The sequence below is a fragment of the Triturus cristatus genome, chromosome 11, assembly GCF_964204655.1.
Source record: "Triturus cristatus chromosome 11, aTriCri1.1, whole genome shotgun sequence".
Classification (NCBI taxonomy): Eukaryota; Metazoa; Chordata; class Amphibia; order Caudata; family Salamandridae; genus Triturus; species Triturus cristatus.
Window position 1 is genome coordinate 529,714,327 of NC_140594.1, and position 20,046 is coordinate 529,734,372.

Genomic DNA, 20,046 nt, shown 5'->3' on the forward strand with positions numbered 1-20,046 from the left:
CTGTAACCCAGTGCTAAAGTCCCATGGTAAAGGGAGCACAGAGTAATGTAGCCATATTGTGTTGGGCTGTTTTCGATGGACCAAGCACAATTTGCACAGGGTTTAGAATTAAAGGTAAGACGCAAAGATGAGGTCCAACTGGTGTTCGTGGAGCTTCGCACTGTGTAACTAAAAAGCATTCAAACAAAAACAAAATTACCAGATGGTTTATTAATGTTAGTTTATTTAGTCGTTATGTACATAATTCCGGTCTCATTTTTACATTTCACTATTTCTTTTTACTCTGATAAATATAGATCATTTTCACTCATTCTGGAATGTGAAATCAATAAATGTTGAAAGTGGACTACATAGTGCTGACTCATGAAAAAATTGTGTATAGATTCACATTTTATATTTACGTAAAAAGGTTACCTTGCAACCTAGACAGCACTGTCCCCGAGCACACGTCGCCTTTCCATTCAGTTGACAAGAAACGTCACAGCAAGGATCGGCCTGACACTCCTGAAAAAAAACATACATTTAAAAATTCTACAATAGCATACATCACGTTATACCACTACAATGTGCCAGTCTAAATAAATACTTGCTGCTGTTTTACCATTCCATACTCATTCGAACTAGCCATAAGCTACCCTTGTGATTTGCTCTGTTTTATTTACATACAGTTAAAGTCTCAGTCTGATAGGTCTAAGCTATAATTCGCTCTAGGGCTCTTCACACTAATTACTATTACTGACCCTTTCACTTGTGGATCTAACAAACGTCCACAGGCTAACATATTGGAGCAACAGCACACATTACAACACTAATAACAGGCACATTTATTATAACAGTCTCTACCACACTTTCCCGCAACCTTTTCACCATGGTACTGTACATAATCCTATTCCACCATGTTGGAAATGGCCCTTTCGACAGGGTCACCCCCAAAGTTTTTGCCTTCCTCCCCCCTTTTTTGCTGAATTCATTTCTGTTGGCTTTAGGACTCTGGGCACTATATGACTGCTAACCACTGCTAAAGTGCATACACTTCCTGCCTAAAACATGGTAACATTGGCTTATCCACAATTGGCATATTTAATTTTCTTTTGAGTCCCTAGTAAAGTGCACAACATGTGTCCAGGGCCTGTGAATGAAACGCTACTAGTGGGCCTGGAGCACTGAGTGTATAGCCCACTTAAGAAGCCCTTTAAACATGTCAGGCATGCCATTGCAGAGCCTATGTATACAGTTTTGAACTGCAATGTCAACTTGGCAAGTTAACCCTGAGAAATATCAGGCCCACCAAAACATTCCTACTCAACCAGATGGTCTTTTTAGCTGCTTGAGAGGTAAGTGGGAGAAACAATCACGGTTAAAATCTCAATACAGTACAACCAATTTGGTTACACAATAACTACTCAACAACTAAATTTGAGAATAGTAAGATTTAATTATAGGTTCAAAAATAGAGTGATATAAATCAGTCTCAGCATTACAGTATAGAAATATAGGACAAACAGAATGAGTGCATATCTCCTAAAGATTTTTACTCTATATAACAAAAAGCATACAACTAATTGATGATGCAAGTAAAAAGGAAAAAGAATTGAACGTTAAATTGCATCAAATGGTTATCAAAGGTAAGCTTAAGCACACTATCTCTCCCTACACAACCTTAAAAAGGGACTACCCTAAACTAAGAAGCATGAATAAGAATGGAAAATATAATGGTGTCAGCTGTCAGTGTTTTCAGTAGAATCGAAAGTCATGTAGCATGAAGAGTTCTACACCTCATGAAGCCCCAAGATGTCACTCTGGCCCTCACTACTGTACAGCATAAAATATTTGCCTGTATTCAAGAAAAATCATGGGATCAGCTTCAGTAACTTTTCAAGACCCAGGCACAAATTGCCTACTGACACCATCCTTCCCACAGCAATAAGTTGCTACTTTATTCGTCCTAGGCCATTCTTCCCCTCCTCCATGGGAACTGGTCTCCTTGCTCGTTACCTCCTTTCTCCTTTCCAAAATTCATCTTCTCGTACCTCGCTATCTTACTAAAACACACATCCCCTTTACTAACTAATGAGACTTTGTTCGCACCTGCAGTGGAAACAAAATAATGCAAGGTAATACATTCTATGTTAAAGGTTAAATGCAAAATCGATGTTACACTTGTGAAGTGAAAGTGTTCTGAAAACTGCACTTGAGGCCTCAAAATCATGTCAACTTAATAATGCACAAGGTTACAAACGTGTGCACATTTATAAGTACAAAGCATATGCAGTTTCTTAACGAATTCATAAATCGCTAATTATAAACATAAAGGATGTAATTTTAGGATGCATCAGTATGACTATAATTCCTTGCTATATATAAATATAAATGTTTAAACATTAGTTTACACAAACATCTTTTCATCAGCTTTACATGAGACACGTTTATAAGCTTGGCTTTCTCTTAAAATATTAATGTGTGAGTATTGAAGGAATTTCTATTAATGACATTTCTAGGCACATCAATTTATAAATCTCATTCGTTTTAACGTAGAATACTTTAAATATACAAAACCCCATCTTCTCTTAGCAACATTATTCATACCGAATTTATCTGAGTGCTGACTACACATGACTATAATGCACTGCACAAAGAACAATAATCAAAAGAGGTCTCAAGATAGAACCAGATATACCACTTCTCAAAGTTTGCAACCATCTACCTATAGCACTAAATCCATTTCTAACTGAATCCCAAACACCTGTGGCTGCCAACCCGCTCAATTATTTTGCATATCAGTAATATTCTTTATTTACTTTTGCAAGTCCTTACTTTTATCTGGAATATAGGTACAACATTGTTGAACCTTCAGTATCAGACAGACTCCGCCCTCCTCTGCAAGCTGAATGTGTAAAGCAAGCTGATTCTGCAAAACCATAGCCCTAATAGCAACCATTTAATTATTTATGAGCAAAAAAGCTCCAGCAGTACTAGCAGATAACCCATCAACTATATTACTTTATAATCATGATATCATTCAGTATCACACCTATATTTGGTATTATGCCACCAAAAATATCTCCCACAATCTCTCCAGCACTAGCACCTCGTTTAGGCCTAGATTTATCCTCCCAAAGAGGATGATCAACATTTTCTACATGATAAATCTTTGGAAACACTGCTGCTAGATAGCACGTGCCATGTTATTTATTAGGCAATTTGAAATAGGCATAATTTCCACAAATAAACCCCAGGAATCACAGGATCACCAATATCTAAAAACAACTTTCAAGTTCCTCGGACCTCAAAGGTATGGTCACATTCAATCGTCGCTACAAAGATAGTATCATACTCATTCTTCTAATTTTGTATGCACAGCTTCCCTTGGTGTTGCCAATCTAAAGTCAATGCTCCAATGTTTCCTGCTGTCTGATAATCTTTCTCTCCCTGTGACCAAATGGGAAAGTTAGGTTTTCTAGTTGCATCAGTCTTCACTGCTCTACATCTTTATACTACTTGACTTAAGAATGTATTTTCAATGTCAAAGAGAACACAGGTCAAGTTATGTCTATGTGCATGAACAGGGTCTAATGTTTTTATTCGGAGCAAAAAATCTACTATCAGTTTCAGTAAACTGAACATATGACTGTCTATTCAGGTGTTTGAATAAAGGAACCTCTGAAAGAACTAAATCATAGTTAGAATAATAGTATTGGAAATTACCCTTGCCATAGGAAATACTCAACAGTAAACTACAAGTGATACCATACAGTTAAGGTATATGATGGTAAGTAATGCCTTCAACGGCTGGAGTAGGTAATTGCATAAAAACATAGCAATCCCTTGCTTCCATGGTGGCAACGTATTCATTAAGTCACCTAGTGTAAGCATTTAATGTATAGTCTCCTCTAGATAAGTCTACATGTGAGTCCTGTTCTCCAGGTGAATATATGCCTCTTTCTACTCCATACGATGATTTTTGCTCAGGTGTATGCTTTTCTTCTACAGCGGCAGTGGAATTTGAATATAATCCCACAAGCAATATTATTAGGCTCAATACTGTGAGAAGTTGGCCTGGTATATGCTGTCCACTAGTTATAGTGGGCACCTTGCACCAGATCAAACGACCCTTATTGATGATTAGGTTAATAACAACCTTTATTGAAAGCTATCCTAGTGGTAGCTATGGAGAGCAGCCTTCAGGCTAAGTCTCGAAGGAATGTAAAGCAGCTTGGGTTACCAGATTATAACCTCCTGAATGACAAAATGAAAGGAGAACACCACAAGGTATATATAAAATATATGTATTTATAACTAAACATTCTCTACTAACCTCTTTATGAGATTAGAGAACAAGGTACACAATATTAAAGCACTAGAACGACAGTAAATAGCACAATACACAGTGGGCTCCAGGGGGAGACCAAACCATATACTAAGAAAGGAATGCCTTCAGTGCAAGTAGGATCGCCCGGAGCTCCAGAAGGTTGCTATGGAGCCTGGACTCTGTCGGAGACCAGAGGCCTCTGATCTCCGCCTCTCCCATGTGGCCGACCCATCCCAGGAGGGACGCATCCGTCACCACTGTGTGCTCCGGTTGGAGAAGGGAGAGTGATCTGCCGCTGACCCAATGCTGGTTCGTGAGCCACCACTGCAACTGTTGTGCAGTGCCCTCTGAGATCTGGATGTACTCGGACACGTCCCCTTGATGCTGCGCCCACTGGAACTTAAGGTCCCACTGCAGAGCCCGCATATGCCATCTGGCATGATTGGGAAGAAGGATGCAGGAGGCCATGAGGCCCAGCAGCCTCAAGGTCATCCTGACCGAAACCCAGGACAAGGGCCGAAAGATCAAAATCATAGCCCGAATGGCCCGGACTCGCTGTTCGGGAGGATAAACCCAAAACTGCGCCATGTCCAGAACCGCTCAGATAAAGAGGAGCTTCTGAGAAGGAATCAGGTGCGACTTTGGCACGTTGATGGAGAAACCCAGCAAATGCAGGAGGTCGGCGTAGTCTGGAGGGGGGAGACGACTGCCTGGGGCGAGCCTGCCTTCAACAACCAGTCGTCGAGATAGGGAAAGACTGAAACCCCCGATCTGTGCAGATGAGCTGCGACCACCGCCATCACTTTCGTGAACACCCGAGGGGCGCTGGTAAGGCCAAAAGGGAGCACGGTGAACTGAAAGTGCTTGTGGCCTACCGTGAACCGCAGGTAACGCTGGTGGGCCGGCAGGACGGAGATATGAAAATAAGCGTCCTGCAAGTCCAACACTACCATCCAGTCTTGCGGGTCTAGAACAGACAAGACCTGAGCAAGTGTGAGCATCTTGAACTTCTTCTTCAGGAGGAAGCAATTGACATTCCAAAGGTCTAAGATAAGACGCAGGCCCTTGTCCTTCTTTGGAACCAAGAAGTAGTCAGAGTAACAACCACGACCTACTTCTGGCATCGGAACGCGCTCAATGGCCCCCTTGGCCAAGAGGGCCGCAACTTCCTGCTGGAGAAGTGCCAAGTGATCCCCTGACATGCGGTGGTACTGAGGTGGCATGGCTGGAGGGGTAGTCTCAAAGGGGAGGGAGTAGCCCCTTCGGACTATCTGTAAAACCCACCTGTCTGAAGTGACGGTGCTCCAGTGAGGGAGGCGATGGTGAATCCTGCCGCCCACTGGCATTTGGTGGGCCTGAAACACCGGACTAGGAAGGTTTGGAGGCAATGGTGGAAGGAGAGGTGGTGGACTGACCCGCCCGCTGGCCCTGTGACCCACCTCGGCGGGTCCCATGTCCGCAGCTGTGCTGAGACTATTGCTGCACAGGCCTGTGTCTATGAAACAAACGTGTTTGGGCACCCCTTCCTTGGCCACGAAAGGAGCGAAAAGCAGAAGCCGAAGGAGTGCGCGTGGTTGAAAGGCCCAAGGACTTGGCCGTAGCCTGCGGGTCCTTAAAATGCTCCAACACACTGTCTGCCTTGTCGCGAAAAAAGTGCCATCAAATGGCAAGTCCATCAGAGTATTCTGGACATCCCCAGAAAAGCCAGCTGTCCTCAGCCAGGCGTGACGACATAGCGCCACCGCCAGGGAAATCGCTCGGTCCAGCGAGTCGGGGGGTGTCAAGGCCACAATGAATCGTGAACTTGGCTGCATCTCTCGCCTCAGCAATAGCTTGGGAAACACCGTCCAGGCCTCCTCCGGACACTGATGCAGCACTTGCGCCACTGTATCCCACACAGAGTGGGAATAACTGCCCAAGAGCCATGCGGTGTTCACAGACCGCAACCCTGAACTGGCGGAAGATAAAATCTTGTTCCCAAACTGCTCCAGTTTCTTGGATTCCCTGCCCAGAGGTGCAGAAGGGAATGTGCAGAGGCTTGGACAACCAAGCTCTCAGGGGTAGGATATTGGGAGGGGAAAATGGGGTCGCCCGGGGCTGGGCGATGGCGTAGGGCCACGTTCCTATCCACAGGAGCCCCTGTGTTGGGCCTGGATCAGGTGCCCAAAAGAACATCTGAAAGTGCATCATTGAAGGGCAGCAGCGGCTCCGCAGAGGAAGCAGCCGGCCGAAGCACTTCTGTCAGGAGGTTAGTCCTGATGGGCACTATAGGGAGCTAGAGGTGAAGAGCCTCGGCTGCCCTACGCAACACCACTGAATAAGTACCACCCTCCTCCGTAGCCACGGTAGAAAGAGATAGTGTGCCAGGTTCTGGAGAAAAACCCAGTCCACCTGCATCCTCCAAATCCTCTTCTCAGTCTGGGACTAACTCACATTGGGCTGCGAGAGGGTCTTCAGACCCCTCCCAGCCCTCTCCGTCCTCCATAACCTGCTGGTCAGGCGGAAAAGGAGGAGGAGGATGGAGAAAGGGATAGAAATTCCCCATCGGTGTCGGAATCGGCGTCGATAAACACCGGTCTGGCACCTTCTCCATGTCGGAGTGGAAGCCGGGACGGCATTGACGGGGAGCTGGCCGACGTCTACGGCACGGCCGTAGACGTCGATGTCGGTGGAGGTCGTACGAGGCACACCGACATCGGCTGGGATCCATGCATGGATCCATGGGGATTGCGCAGCGCCGAGGCCGGAGCCGTCGACGACGTCGGGGCCGGAGCCGGCATCAAAAGGGCGAGGACCCCCAGTCCGACCCGTGGGGACCGAAGGCGCCCAGACAGACCAAAGAGGCAGGCCATGGCTGACAGAAATTCCTGCAGCTGGGCCGGAGTCGCCGACGGACCCGAGAAGGTCGGGTAGGCCATCGGCAACTGCGTAGGCTCCGCCGGAGCCGCGAGAGTGGCACCACCCGCACCCTCAGCCGTGTCGCGTGACAAGCTAGGGGAAGGCGAAGAGCGACAGCGCTTCTTCGACTTCTTGTGCTTCGCTTTACCTGACCCCGAGTGCGAAGACTTTGTCGAACGATGGTGGCGGCTGAGCGACAGTTCCCTAAACCTCGAATGGGACCGGGGCCTTGAACTGCGCGGAGCCGACTCCCGGGCCTCAAGAAACTTTCGGGACCGCTCCTGCAAAGTTTTAGGAGCCATGGCCCGACAGTCTGGGCAAAACGGGGGGTCGTGGTCGCACCCCAGGCAGTAGAGACACTCGCGGTGTGGGTCCATCACAAACATCGTGCAGGTACAAACCTTGCAAGACTTGAAACCGGGCATCCCTATACACCAGGATTCAAAGACTCAAAAGAACAGAGATAAAAGTCTCAAAAACTCGGTCAAAAATTGACTGGGGGTACTGCTCTCTCCGGATCTGCACTTGCTGGTGCGGAAAAAGAAAAAACTGACGTCAGCGTGCGAGGGCGGCATCTAAGTAGCGACCGGGACGTCATTCCGGCGATCATGATGCCTACATCGGACGCAAAGCCGCACGATGCCACCTTCTGACGCTCAGGGGTACTGCTGATGAAAACTTTCCGGATCCAGTCTGACGCCTGGGGGTAATTCTAAGGTAAATAATCTTTCACTAACGTGTCTCTTTCGGATATATAGATTATCGCAACTTTCATTTGTGCTCACCAACAATTTGAGAAAATAGATTCACCAAGTCCTCGAGTAGTTCTTTCCTTAGTATTATAACTAGTCACTTTCTGTGAGCAGTAAACTCACTAAAGATATTCAGGTGCTGCATGGCCCATCTTCCATCAACCATGAAGTGCTGTTGGTTAAATTGCCCACATTGTAGTTTAGAACCTTCATATTCGAGTAAAAAAAAAAACCTACCTCCCTAGACAAAATGATGGAGGTTTCTATGCAAATCATTATCCTGAATACGTATACCAGAATGCCAAAGACAAAACGCATGAAACAAGAGACTTGAGATGGTGCTCAGACATGAAAAACATCTGGTACCTGAGGGTATTTCAATGTATTTTATTGAAGGTTAAGTTACAGCTAGTCATCAATTACTGATATTGCACAGCTTCCAACGTCGTATTTAAAAAATATATATTTTGGCAGTTTTATGTAGCATAAACTCCATCCGAAGGAATACGAGTCCTTCATGGGAGTACTAGTCTATTACGCAATGGCATTTTTTTTTTGCACAGGGAGATTAAGAGATTTGCCTTGAATCACAGGATGGTGAGCCCTGACACCGAGACTCTCAGCTGGTTCCCAGTTGCAAATTCAGCGCTATGATGTAATGCCAGATCCTCTCTCTTTGCTCTAGTTTTTCATCAAAAAGGAAATACGAAGTGATCAACACTTACTACCAAATTTCAAATAATCCACTGTATGACATAATTTCTGTCAGTAATAAAGTTAACAGTTACTTCTTTGTAAGAGATCACCTCAGTTGTAATCCTGACTTTTCAAGTCAAATATAACTCTATTTCGGCAAAGCCATAAAAGTTTGATAAAATACAATAAATACATAGGTTAAAGAAAAGTGCAACGCATTATTACATTGTTAATGAGAAAATGTTATAATGCCATGTTAAAATGAACAGCGGAACACACACTGTTAAAAACAACATAACATTCTAAAATTGATAAAGGCAGTACCAGTGCATCACTAGCCTATAAATCAATATTAAAAACATATCATTTATGACAGATATTCTCTTCACCCACATCAGCCCCCAAAAAGTTGCTACTGTACAGGTATACAGAATGGAAGGGTCTGATCTCAATAGCCTCAAAGCAGTGCAGTGGCTAGATGTGCTCAGTTGTCTGCAAATGGGTGACAGCCATGCAGTGTGTGACTGGACATTAGCCAGGCATGCAAACAGAACATGTGGTAAAGACTCATTTTGATCAAGACAGAAAGGACAATTCCCAGCAAAATATTCCAACCATTTGCAGTGAATGATTTCAGATGGAGCGTCCCTACTTTAAATTGATTGTGTCAGAAGGCCCCATAATTGAGTCCTAGTACTACTTTAGGTCATACACCGATTTAAACATCAAAACCTCCCCAGTCAGTGAAGTGGCTGCAACATTTTGCTCCACCCTCTGCAGCATAAATGCCAATACTGTTTTTTTAGTGTCTCGTTGGAGGGTATTTGGGGTTCAGTGGTGGTGCCAAATATCTCCAAAGCCTAACGAAACTGACAATTTTTTGATTGAGGTCAACCAGAGAATTTTTAAAAATCTATTTAACTTAATGATGTCTTGTGAGGAAGCAGCGTATTGGGCGAGCTCTGGGTTAGCCCATAGTCTTTGTCAGAATAGCATGGGCCATAGGGGGACATTAAGGGCTACTTTTTTAACTCCCATGTCCAAAAACAGAAGGTGCAATAGTGTATTTGATAGAAGGGAGGTCAGTGATCTTAAAAAACTGTTCTCCTATCGCTCCAACAGAGATGTCACCAAAGACACACAGCTCAGCACCATATAGCACTGAGCCAAGGGCCTTGGGCTCACACTCTTGTAGAGCTGGTGCTATTCGCTTAGTGAAAGAAGCCCGATGTTCTTTCAGGATGGCACCAATAGTCTGTCTGTGCTTCAAGCAAGCGCTATTGCTATAAGGACACCATGATATATTGGCTGACAATTTGATCCCTAGGTAATCAAACAAATCAATTCTCTCTAGGGCCTTATTCCCTAGTATCAACTTTCCCTTAACATTTTTACGGTTGCTAAACAGCATATATTTTTGGGGGGCTGCGTTGATTTCTAAGCCACGAACATGACAAAAGGCAGCAAATTTGTTAAGAAGAATTTACAGGCCACTCAGAGTTATCGATATTAAAATTAAAAGAGTGTCATCTGCAAATAGCAAAAGAGGAATCTTGGTGTTAGCTATAACAGGGACATCCACTGGGCAGTCAGAAAGATAGTCACACAATCCATGTAGATACAAAGTGAAGAGAGTGGGGACTAAAACACACCCTTGATAAACAACTTTCAACACTGGGATCTTGTGATCAGTTGGTCCTGTTACCCCATCTGAGGCAGGCAAAGTTATTCTCATGTAGCTTAACCAGTAGTGACAGAATAATGTGAGGCATACCCATCGCCTTCAAAACCTGCCACAGCCTCAAGCATGGAACCAGGTCATAGGCATATTTTAAATTGACAAAAGCCACAAATAAGTTGCCCCTGCCGATCCGAACAATCTTCCCAAAAAATTAGGATAAACCTAAATACCTGCTCTATCGTAGTGGTTTTGGCTCAGAGTCCTGCTTGAAGAGGCTTATAATATCGCAATTTGGTAACCACGTGTAGGAGAGTAGGGTCTGCTTTCTATGTTCACCCCCACTTTTTGCTTTTACTCCACTGGTTTTCGACTTAGATGTGGCTGTGGGCCTGCTAATCAGACCCACAGCCCAGCTGTTCTCTCTCTAAACTAATACTATGTACCTTAGGTGCATAACCCAATTGGATAGGATCACCTTATTGGCCCCTGTACAGTGTACCTTAGGTACCCAGGGCATAGGTGTACCCTAGGCCTACCAGGGGCTGCAGCATGTATTATGCCACCCCTGGCCTGGCCTTCCATAATGACACAACTGGCTGATCACTCAGCTGGGGCAAGGTCGTGTAATCACCCCTTGCTTAGGTGTAGTATTCCTATACCTACCTTATATATAGACACATGTGTACCTATCAGCCACTCCTATGGCAGGCCTTAACAATCCCTGAGGCAGAGTGCTTGGTAACATGTGAGATGGTGCTCTAGCATGAGCTGAGCCTGTCTGCAGCTTGCGGAACCATGTCCTTATAGCTGTTCTATGATAGAGCCTACCATATACTCTTAAAGTGCCTTATAATCTTAAACGGTTATGGTAACTATGGTTTGGCTTTATCGAAACATGTCGTGTAAGGTGTCTAACACTTTGGAATAATACCCCCATACCATTTCTGGCAATGAGGATATTATCCTTCCCTTCTAGAGGGAGAAGACATGTTGAAACCTACTTACCCGGTTAAAGTTAACTAGAGCCCCAGCATCACAAAATGGATGCTGCTGCCACAGACACAAGTCTGACCTCCTGCTGCTGGGAGTCCTTCCAGCGAGGGAGGCTTAGACAATAGGTTTCCTGCCTCGGGAGGTGCGAGCACCACCCTAGACAGGATTTAGTGTATTGGGGAAGGGAGGGTTGAATGAAACGAGACACTGCCTGGGGCACACAAGGTGGCCCATGCATAGTCCAGTTCAAACCGGTGCTGGGGCACTCCAGCCCCAGCTCTGGCGCGAAACATGACAAAGGAAAGGGGGTGTAGCCACTCCCCTTCCTGATCCCACCCATAGGAGGGGCCTTGCAAGTAGCCCAGCCCACTAGCCCAGTATATTAGTAGCTAGTTGGGCCCTGCTAAATTAGATTAACCTGAATCTGCAACTTGTACAGAAACTCTGGACCTTCGACATTCGACCTCAGGAAGAAGACTGAAGAAATCTCCCTTGTGGCCAAGGAGTGACTACCCTGGGCAACCAGGCACCATCCAGCGACCGCTGCTTGCTTTGCGACTGAATCCTACGAGGGACGACTACAGAGACTGACCAGCGCCGAGACTTCCAGACACCTCTGAACCAGATCCACATCTCTAGCGAAGCTGAGACCCGTGGAGGCGACGAGGGACGTGGGACCGGCGACTTGGGAAAAGTGGCTAGTACCTGACTAGCGCGACTTCTGAGGCATCCTCGAGGCTGTGCTTGGGGAATTGAGAAGCCCCACTCCCGAGCACCATCTGCAAAGAAGATCAGCTCCCCACACTTCACGTGTTCTGCGTGGGGCCCTTCTGCACCTGTGTTGCTCGACGTGTTGTCTGGTTGCCGGCCCGTTGGCTAGTAACCTCTGCGACGACAAACCTTTACTTTCAACTTGCTGGTCCGGCTCCTCCAGACTGGCACCCGCTCCTCTGTGAAAGAGAAGCACCCCAGACCTTCCTGGTCTGCACCAGAATCAAGTCCTCCATCCTGCGTGGGTTCCGCTTGCCAAGGCTTGTTGGGTCCTGACTCGACTTCGACGCCGCCGACAGCAAGAGCCTTCGTGGGACAGCTCACCTCCTGGTCCTGGTCGTCCTCGACGTCTCCTGGTACCCGTGACTGCTGCGACAAGCTTCACCTCTTCACCTGCATCTTCACGACATCGCCTGGTTCCTTCCTGGTTCCTTCCCGGCTCCTGGCTGGTGACCTAGACTCTGTCCCTTCTGCTTGCAGGTTCCTTCCTTCTTGATCCCCACCTTGGGATCCATCGGACACTCTTCAGTGACTGACTGTCAGCAACTTTCCTTCAGGCATCCATAGAAGTCCACGACGAAACCCAACGCAAGTTCACACCTATGCACCCGCAGCCCGTGGGCTAGGTAACTTGGGTACTCCGGTGCTCACAAGGGTATTGACTATCCTAGGGTCTAGTTTCCGAGTCTCGACTTTCTAGCTATCCCAGAAGTGTCCTAAAACGGCTTATTTCTAACTGCTAGTGATTCTATCGACTTTTACGCATTACGCGTGAGTGTTTCCACTCTGCACCTGAATCCCGTGGGCCTCCCACTTCCTAACTGTTGGTAGTGTAGTGTAGCCCCAGCGATTCCCTAGGCCTAGGCCTATCCTGTGTTCGTGACAGTGGTCCTTATACCACTTACTTAGTATATGGTTTGCGTGGCCCCTAGGGCCTAACTGTATTACTTACCTGTGTGACTTAATGTATGCCTAAATAAGACTGTGTTGTACTTACCTCGAATCTCATAAAGAGTGCTGAGGGTTTGCCTAGAATAAATACATTCTATTTTTATATATATCTGTTGTGGTGTCGTTTCATTTGGTATTCAAGGGATTACATATGGTATAACAGCTGGCTTCACATGCCATTCAGAGGTAAGCCTAAGACTGCTCTTGTCCATGCTACCACTAGGATATGGTCTATACGGTTGACTTTACAACCAATCACCATAAGGGTTGTTTGGACTGATACAAGGTGTACACTAGAATTAGTGACATCATATATCAGGCCAACTTCTCACACCACGTTTGATTTTTTTTTACCAGAACCAAACGAGAATAGACTTTTTGGACACAATCTATAAGGCTAATGAACCTATAATCGCCCTTCTTTTAAACGGGTATAACTTTGGCGCCCTGCCAAGATTACGAAGTAGATGTTCCCAGAGCTATCGCATTTGATGGAGCTACTACAGTCAGCCCAGGCATCAGCATTATGAGCAAACAAATAAAGAGGAATACCATCTGGGCCTGGAGCCCTTCCCCTCGCAAATGTTGACAGTGAGTCTAAAACCTCCTCTTTAGTGAACGGGGAGAGGTAAAATTATGGAGGCTACTATACAACAGAGTAATTTTGTTGACAGGGACTACCTCCTCATAGAACAGGGCAGCAAAATGAGTAATCCATTCTGAGGGTAGAACATGGTTTTGCGGTTCTTCCCTCCAGGGATTTGTACCACTGGCAACCAATTTTCTGAAGTGCGAATAGCCTCTGGATGTACATTCTTCCGCTAACTCTGGCTATCTATTATTGTCCCACTCCTTCTTTGCATTCAATATGCTAAGTTTGTATTACTTTCTGATGGCTGCACTCATAAATGACTTGTTCAACTTGATCGCCCTAGCTAGAGTGCGCCTCAGGTACCAACACTCCCTGTTAAAGCATCCATTGTCTTTTGTTTGTGGGCTTCTTCTTAAATTATCAAATAAGTTGCAATCCTTTATGCAACACAATAAAGTTTATGGGTATCCCTCCTGTTCCATACTTTTTGAAATGGCACTCAGAGTTGCCTGAACATCTTTGTTGATGTTTGACAAGATGTCTGGCTTTACCTGATGCCATTTGAGGTGATGTCTACCAGATATATGTACAACATTGTGAATACTAGATGGCCTTAACGGGTCAATTGTATACTTATCAAACAAAGCAAGCAGCGTAAGACATAGGGGGTTATGGTCGCTCTCCCCTCTTTTCTGTACTACCATGTCTCCCACTCTGGACCACAATCTTAAGTCAATGAGGATGTAATCAATTTGGATTTTGGACAAATGGCTGTTAAAATTGTATGCCCCTTGGTATCGGATTTAATACGATTATTAGTAGCCCCGACCCCCAATTCAATGGAGAATGCATAAAACTGAAGGGTGGCTTAGGTCCAACTTTTGATTGAGTGAGGCTTCACCTCGGGGATAGCTCAAGATTCATCCTCCTCGGCAGTGATTTTAATATCATCCATATCTATAAGCTCAAATGTAGAATTAAAGCCCCCTGCAATGATCAGATATGAACTTGAACGAGACTTAGCCTGATGAGCCTCTAGGGCTTGAATTGTTACCAGAGCGTGTCTAGTCTTAACCCCATGTGTATATATGTTGAAGATCATCACACTATGGTCCCTTGCCCTACTTACTTCAATGCCTAGTTTGCCAGTACAATCAATTGTTAATTGGCAAATCTTACAATTTAGATAGGACTTCACCCATATTGTTAGACCACCCATAGGTCTTCCAAACTTATTAGGCCTAACTGTAAATTGAAAAGACAAGTACTCCACTTTATGTAGAGATTCACCCCAAGGTGGCTGTATCAATTCGGCTTTGAGGCCAGCCACATTCCAAGAAACCACTGAGATCAAAGGTAAATCATGCTTTTTAATGGAGCACTTGGACAAAGACAAAGTGCCTTCTGAATCAGTGAGTGTGCTATGTGAGATTTCAAGAACTGGGGAATTATTACCAGTACACAGTAACCCAGGCATGCCAACATTGTCAATTTGGAAGTGGGTAGATAAGTCGTGAGTATCCAAGCTGACCCAGTATGGATGGTATCAGGGCATGATAAATGATCAAATTGAGTAACCGAAATCAACATGGGTGAGCAGGGGCTCAAAGCTGTATCATAACCGCTCTTACATCCAGAGGCTTGAAAGCCTCTGAACAGGTCACCCAAAGGTGAAAGATTCATCACTTCTTGGGAAAACCCTATATTATTAATACTCGCTGGGGTACTTGGAAGAGGGGTACTCTAGAGGGAGTCCAAGATTATAGTACGAAGCCTCCGCTAATCTGAACTGTAGCCAGGTCACACTTCCCCATCAGCTGTCAATCGTTATCTTCCGAGCCAGATAGATATCTTCCGAGCCAGATAGAACCTGAAACCTATTCCATTGTGGCAGCTGACCATGTGTTGGCAGCGGCTTTGTGGTTGTATTTGATTGACTCTCCAGGGGTTTGGGGCTAAATGTTTGTAACACATACTCTAATGGAACAACAATTATATGCCCTGGCGGTGAAAATTCTGTGTTTGACTTTTCACTTTACTAAAAAATGTAATCCTGTGCACACACTCATTTATTGTCGAACACAGCACAGCCTCACTCAACAATTCTTGCTTAGGCGGCTTTGTGGTGTTTCATTCAAACAGGGACTTTCATGGTATAGCGCTAAAAATAGATGCTAAATACTCCCAGTCCAACTTTAGAATTTATGGATTTATTTATCAAGTTTGTATAGCACAAACTTGACCCGAAGGCATCACAACACTTTGAGCATCCTTGCTGAGACTCAAACCGGTTCCCCAGCTTGGAGGTCTACCGCTCTAGCCATAAGGACACATCCATATGAAAGCTTGTGTAATGAAATAAAAAGTGTGAAAAATACTGTAATCTGCTATAAAAATGCAACTTGAATTAGTCAGAGGCTAATAGGCAACCCTTGAAAAGTAGGAGATACCAGACATTACAGTAAAGCAGGAGCCTTAATATGTGGTAAAAAATGCTGGAAAACACAGAGCACAATGTTAATTGGCAAGAAAAATACTGTGTTCACCCAGCCAACAGAAGCCCATGTCAAATTAATTTCTGGTGAGCTCTAACCCGAGAAAGATAGGAGATACCAAATAGTATAGCTCTTATGAGGCATTAATTGGGTATCCCCGAAAGTAACTTTATGTGAAAGCTTGCAGAAATAAATCACAAATGTAAAAAAGTACTATAGTCTGCTATCAAATAAAAGGCAATATCAAGTGGTCAATGGCTAAATGGTAACCCATGAAAATTAGGGGATAGAATACATTACAGCAATGCATGAAATGTATTACTTGCTATCTCCATAGTAAACAATGTTGGAAAGCTAAAGGAAGGGTGCTATTTGGCATAGAAATACTGTGCTCACTCATCCAACTTACCACCATGTCATATTAAATCCTGGTAGGATCTACTCCGAGAAACACAGGGGATACCAAATATTATTGGAGGTAGAGGCCATTATATTTGGTATCCCCTAAGGGAATCGGACATAAAATCTTGTGGAGTGATGTAAAAAATATGAAAAGATATTGTAGACTGCTAACAAATAAAAGGCAACTTCAACTAGTGAATGTCTAAAGGGTAGCTTATGAAACGTAGGGGATACTGTATATTACTGCAATGCGTGAACCATAATATTTGGTATCCCCATAGTAAACAATGTTGGAAAGCAAAAGGAAGGGTGCTATTTGGCATAGAAATACTGTGCTTTCCCATCCAACATCAGACCATGTCTAATTAAATCCTGGTCAGTTCCGAGAAACACAGGGGATACCAACTAATGTAGCAGGTATAGGCCAATACATATGGTATCCCCTAAGGGAACTGGATGTTAAATGTTGTGGAATGATGTAAAACATGTGAAAAGATACTGTAGACTGATATCAAATAAATGGCTACTTCATCTGGTCAATAGTTAAAGAGTAACCAAAAAACGTAGGTAATATGAGATATTACAGCAATGCATGAGCCATAATATTTGGTATCCCCATAATAAACTATTTTGGAAAGCAAAAGGAAGGGTGCTAGTTGGCATAGAAATAATGTGCTCACCAATCGAACATAAGACAAAGTCAAATTGAACCCTGGTAAGTTCAAACCCGAGAAACAGAAGGGATACCAAATATTATAGGCGGTAAAGGCCATTTTATTTGGTATCACCTAAGGGAACCGGTTGTCAAATCTTGTGGAATGATTTAAAAAATGTGAAAAGCTATTGTAGTCTTCTAACAAATAAAAGGCAACTTCAACTGGTGAATGTCTGAAAGGTAACCCATGAAATGTAGGAGATACGAGATAGTACAGCAATACGCGAGCCATAATATTTGGTATCCCCACTGTAAACGATATTGAAAATCAAACGAAAGGGTGATATTTGGCAAAAAAATGCTGTGCTCACTCATCCAACTTCAGACCATGTCTAATTAAATACTGGGTAGTTCTAACCCGAGAAACACAGGAGATACCAAATATTGTAGCAGGTATAGGCCAATACATATGGTATCCCCTATGGGAACCGGATGTTAAATGTTGTGGAATTATGTAAAAAATGTGAAAAGATGCTGTAGTCTGCTATCAAATAAATGGCTACTTCAACTGGTCAATAGCTAATGAGTAACCCATAATACGTAGGAGATACAAGACGTTACAGCAATCCGTGAGCCATAACATTTGGTATTCCCATAATTAACAATGTTGGAAAGCAAACGGAAGGGTGCTAGTTGGCATAGAAATACTGTGCTCACCCATCAAACATAAGGCGATGTCAAATTGAATCCTGGTAAGTTCTAATTCGAGAAACCGAGGGGATACCAAATATTGTAGTCGGTAAACGCCATTATATTTGGTATCCCCTAAGGGAAGCAGATGTAAAATCTTGTGGAAGGATGTAAAAAATGTGAGAAGGGATTGTAGTCTGTTATCAAATAACAGGCAACTTCAACTGGTCAATGGCTAAAGGGTAACCCGGGGGCGTGGCCTGGAGCGTCAAGATGGTGGTCGCACTTTAGAAGTTCTCCGGACCCCTCCTTCATCAGCTCCTTCATCCACCGCCATTGGAGGGTACCTACCCAGCACTGCCTGGCTGTCCTAAACCCTCAAGCCTTCCCTGGAAGCGGTGTGGGTGGCATCCAAGCGCCACAAGCAGCCTTTGCTGGGAACCCTGCCTCGCGGCAATCCCAAGATGGCGGCGATCTCCCGGCCCGCTCTACGGCTCTGAGCTCTGGGATTCCTCCTAGTGTGAGCCAGAGAGAGGAGGATCCCGGAGAGTTGCTGGTGCCATCCTGACTGGTGTTTGCGGTGCCACTTCCCCCCCCTGGCAACGGATTGTGCCCGGCTGGACGGGAGGCGCTGGGGACGGCCTGAGGAGGCCCTGCCCGCCGCGCATCCTGACGCAGACCTTGAGCTGCTGAGGTGCTGCAGCGCCAATTGGCCATCGACCAGGCGGCGGAGAGAGAAGAGCGATGCTTTCCCCGGTTCTCCCATGCTGCTCCGCCCTGTTGAGGCCCTACACAAGTTGCCGGGCCTGAGATCTGGGCCTGCGACTGGCAGCCTGGTGTGGCCGGGCTCATGCATCGGCTGGGTGCTGCAGCATTGTCGGTGAGCTCTGCGGTCAGTCGGGCTGTGGCGTGAAAGGTGCGTGATCCCTTCTTCCATCCCCCGCACCATCATACGGGAGCCCGGACCGGTGCTGCAGGGGCCCTGCGCCGGATGCGGGCCCCCCTCCCAGGAGGTGACTGCACGTCAGGAGTGGGTGTAAGGCCTTGTGGCGGACTGCCGCATTGCCCGGCACCGGGCTGACGAGGTGAGGAGCTGGAGTGTCCGCTTGATTCTGGGTGGTGGGGTTCAGCCGCCGATCGGGTGTGCGCAGGTCCGTATACTTACGTAAACCCCCCCATTGTGTCCTGAGGTCCCCGGATGTACCGCTCCTCTGACTGGCAGAAGTGGCTCTACAATGTAAACATTGACTGAAGCAGCCCTCCGACCCGAAACACCCCCAGGCGCACTGGTGGTGTGTGAGGGGCACCTTGGTTGCTGACTCGAGCAGCGGTGCCGTTCAGGGGAACTGCTTCCTTCTGTGAGTCACTGCAGACCCGGTAGATGGAACCTCTTGGGGGAGTATCGGTCACCACATCGGGTGGCGGGATGTGAGGAGTCTTCTCGTTTTCCACCCCACCCCCTGGCTGCCCCGCTCCCTGCACACCTTGAGAGCTGCACCCTGTCCCTTCTTTTGTGCTGGCCTTGTGGCCAGACTCTGGTGTTGACCCCGGCCTACTTATGAGACCCTGCACGCCTGAACCCATCCCGGGGACACAGGAGGGCCTACTGGAAGAGAGCATGGGCCGGCGAGGCACGGAGCGGCAGGGCCCTCTCCCCTCATCCTTCTCCTCCACTCTTCCTTCCTCCTGCCCGGGCGCCAGAGTCCCGTTTAGTCCTCCTGCCTTACTGGGTGACGGCCATGGGTAGAGACAGATCATCGAAAACCACCGCCACCCAGACTAAAATGGACCACTTCACTACCACTGACTCTGGGGCGGCTGGGGGAACTGCGGACAAAGATGCCCCCTCCTCTACAGACCTGTCCACTATCCTCCAGTGCTATCCATGCCTCACAATCTTCAGTGGAGGGCAAGATTACTGAAGTCCGGGTTGATGTGACCCTTATCCAGCAGGATCTTCGCAATGCCACGGCCCGGATTAAAGAAACCGAATCCCTTATGTCCACCGTGGAGGAGATGTCCAGCAACTTAAGGATCAGGTCGGCCGCCTCCAGTCCCACACACAAGAGCAGCACAGACAGGCTGAAGATGCCGAAAACCGGTCCCGTCGTAACAATCTTCGTTTGGTGGGATTTCAGGAGGGTGTGGAACAAGGACGGGC

The 20,046-nt window shown here is 46.0% G+C and overlaps 1 protein-coding gene across 1 annotated transcript in view; it reads right to left on the reverse strand.

The window, feature by feature from the left end:
• Nucleotides 1-20,046, reverse strand: part of LOC146784520 (disintegrin and metalloproteinase domain-containing protein 9-like) — a 1,652,657-nt gene that overhangs the window by 705,139 nt on the left and 927,472 nt on the right. The window contains exon 13 of the mRNA XM_085632972.1: nt 415-504. Coding sequence (XP_085489098.1) covers nt 415-504 — 90 coding nt within the window. The remainder of the gene's footprint in view (nt 1-414; nt 505-20,046) is intronic.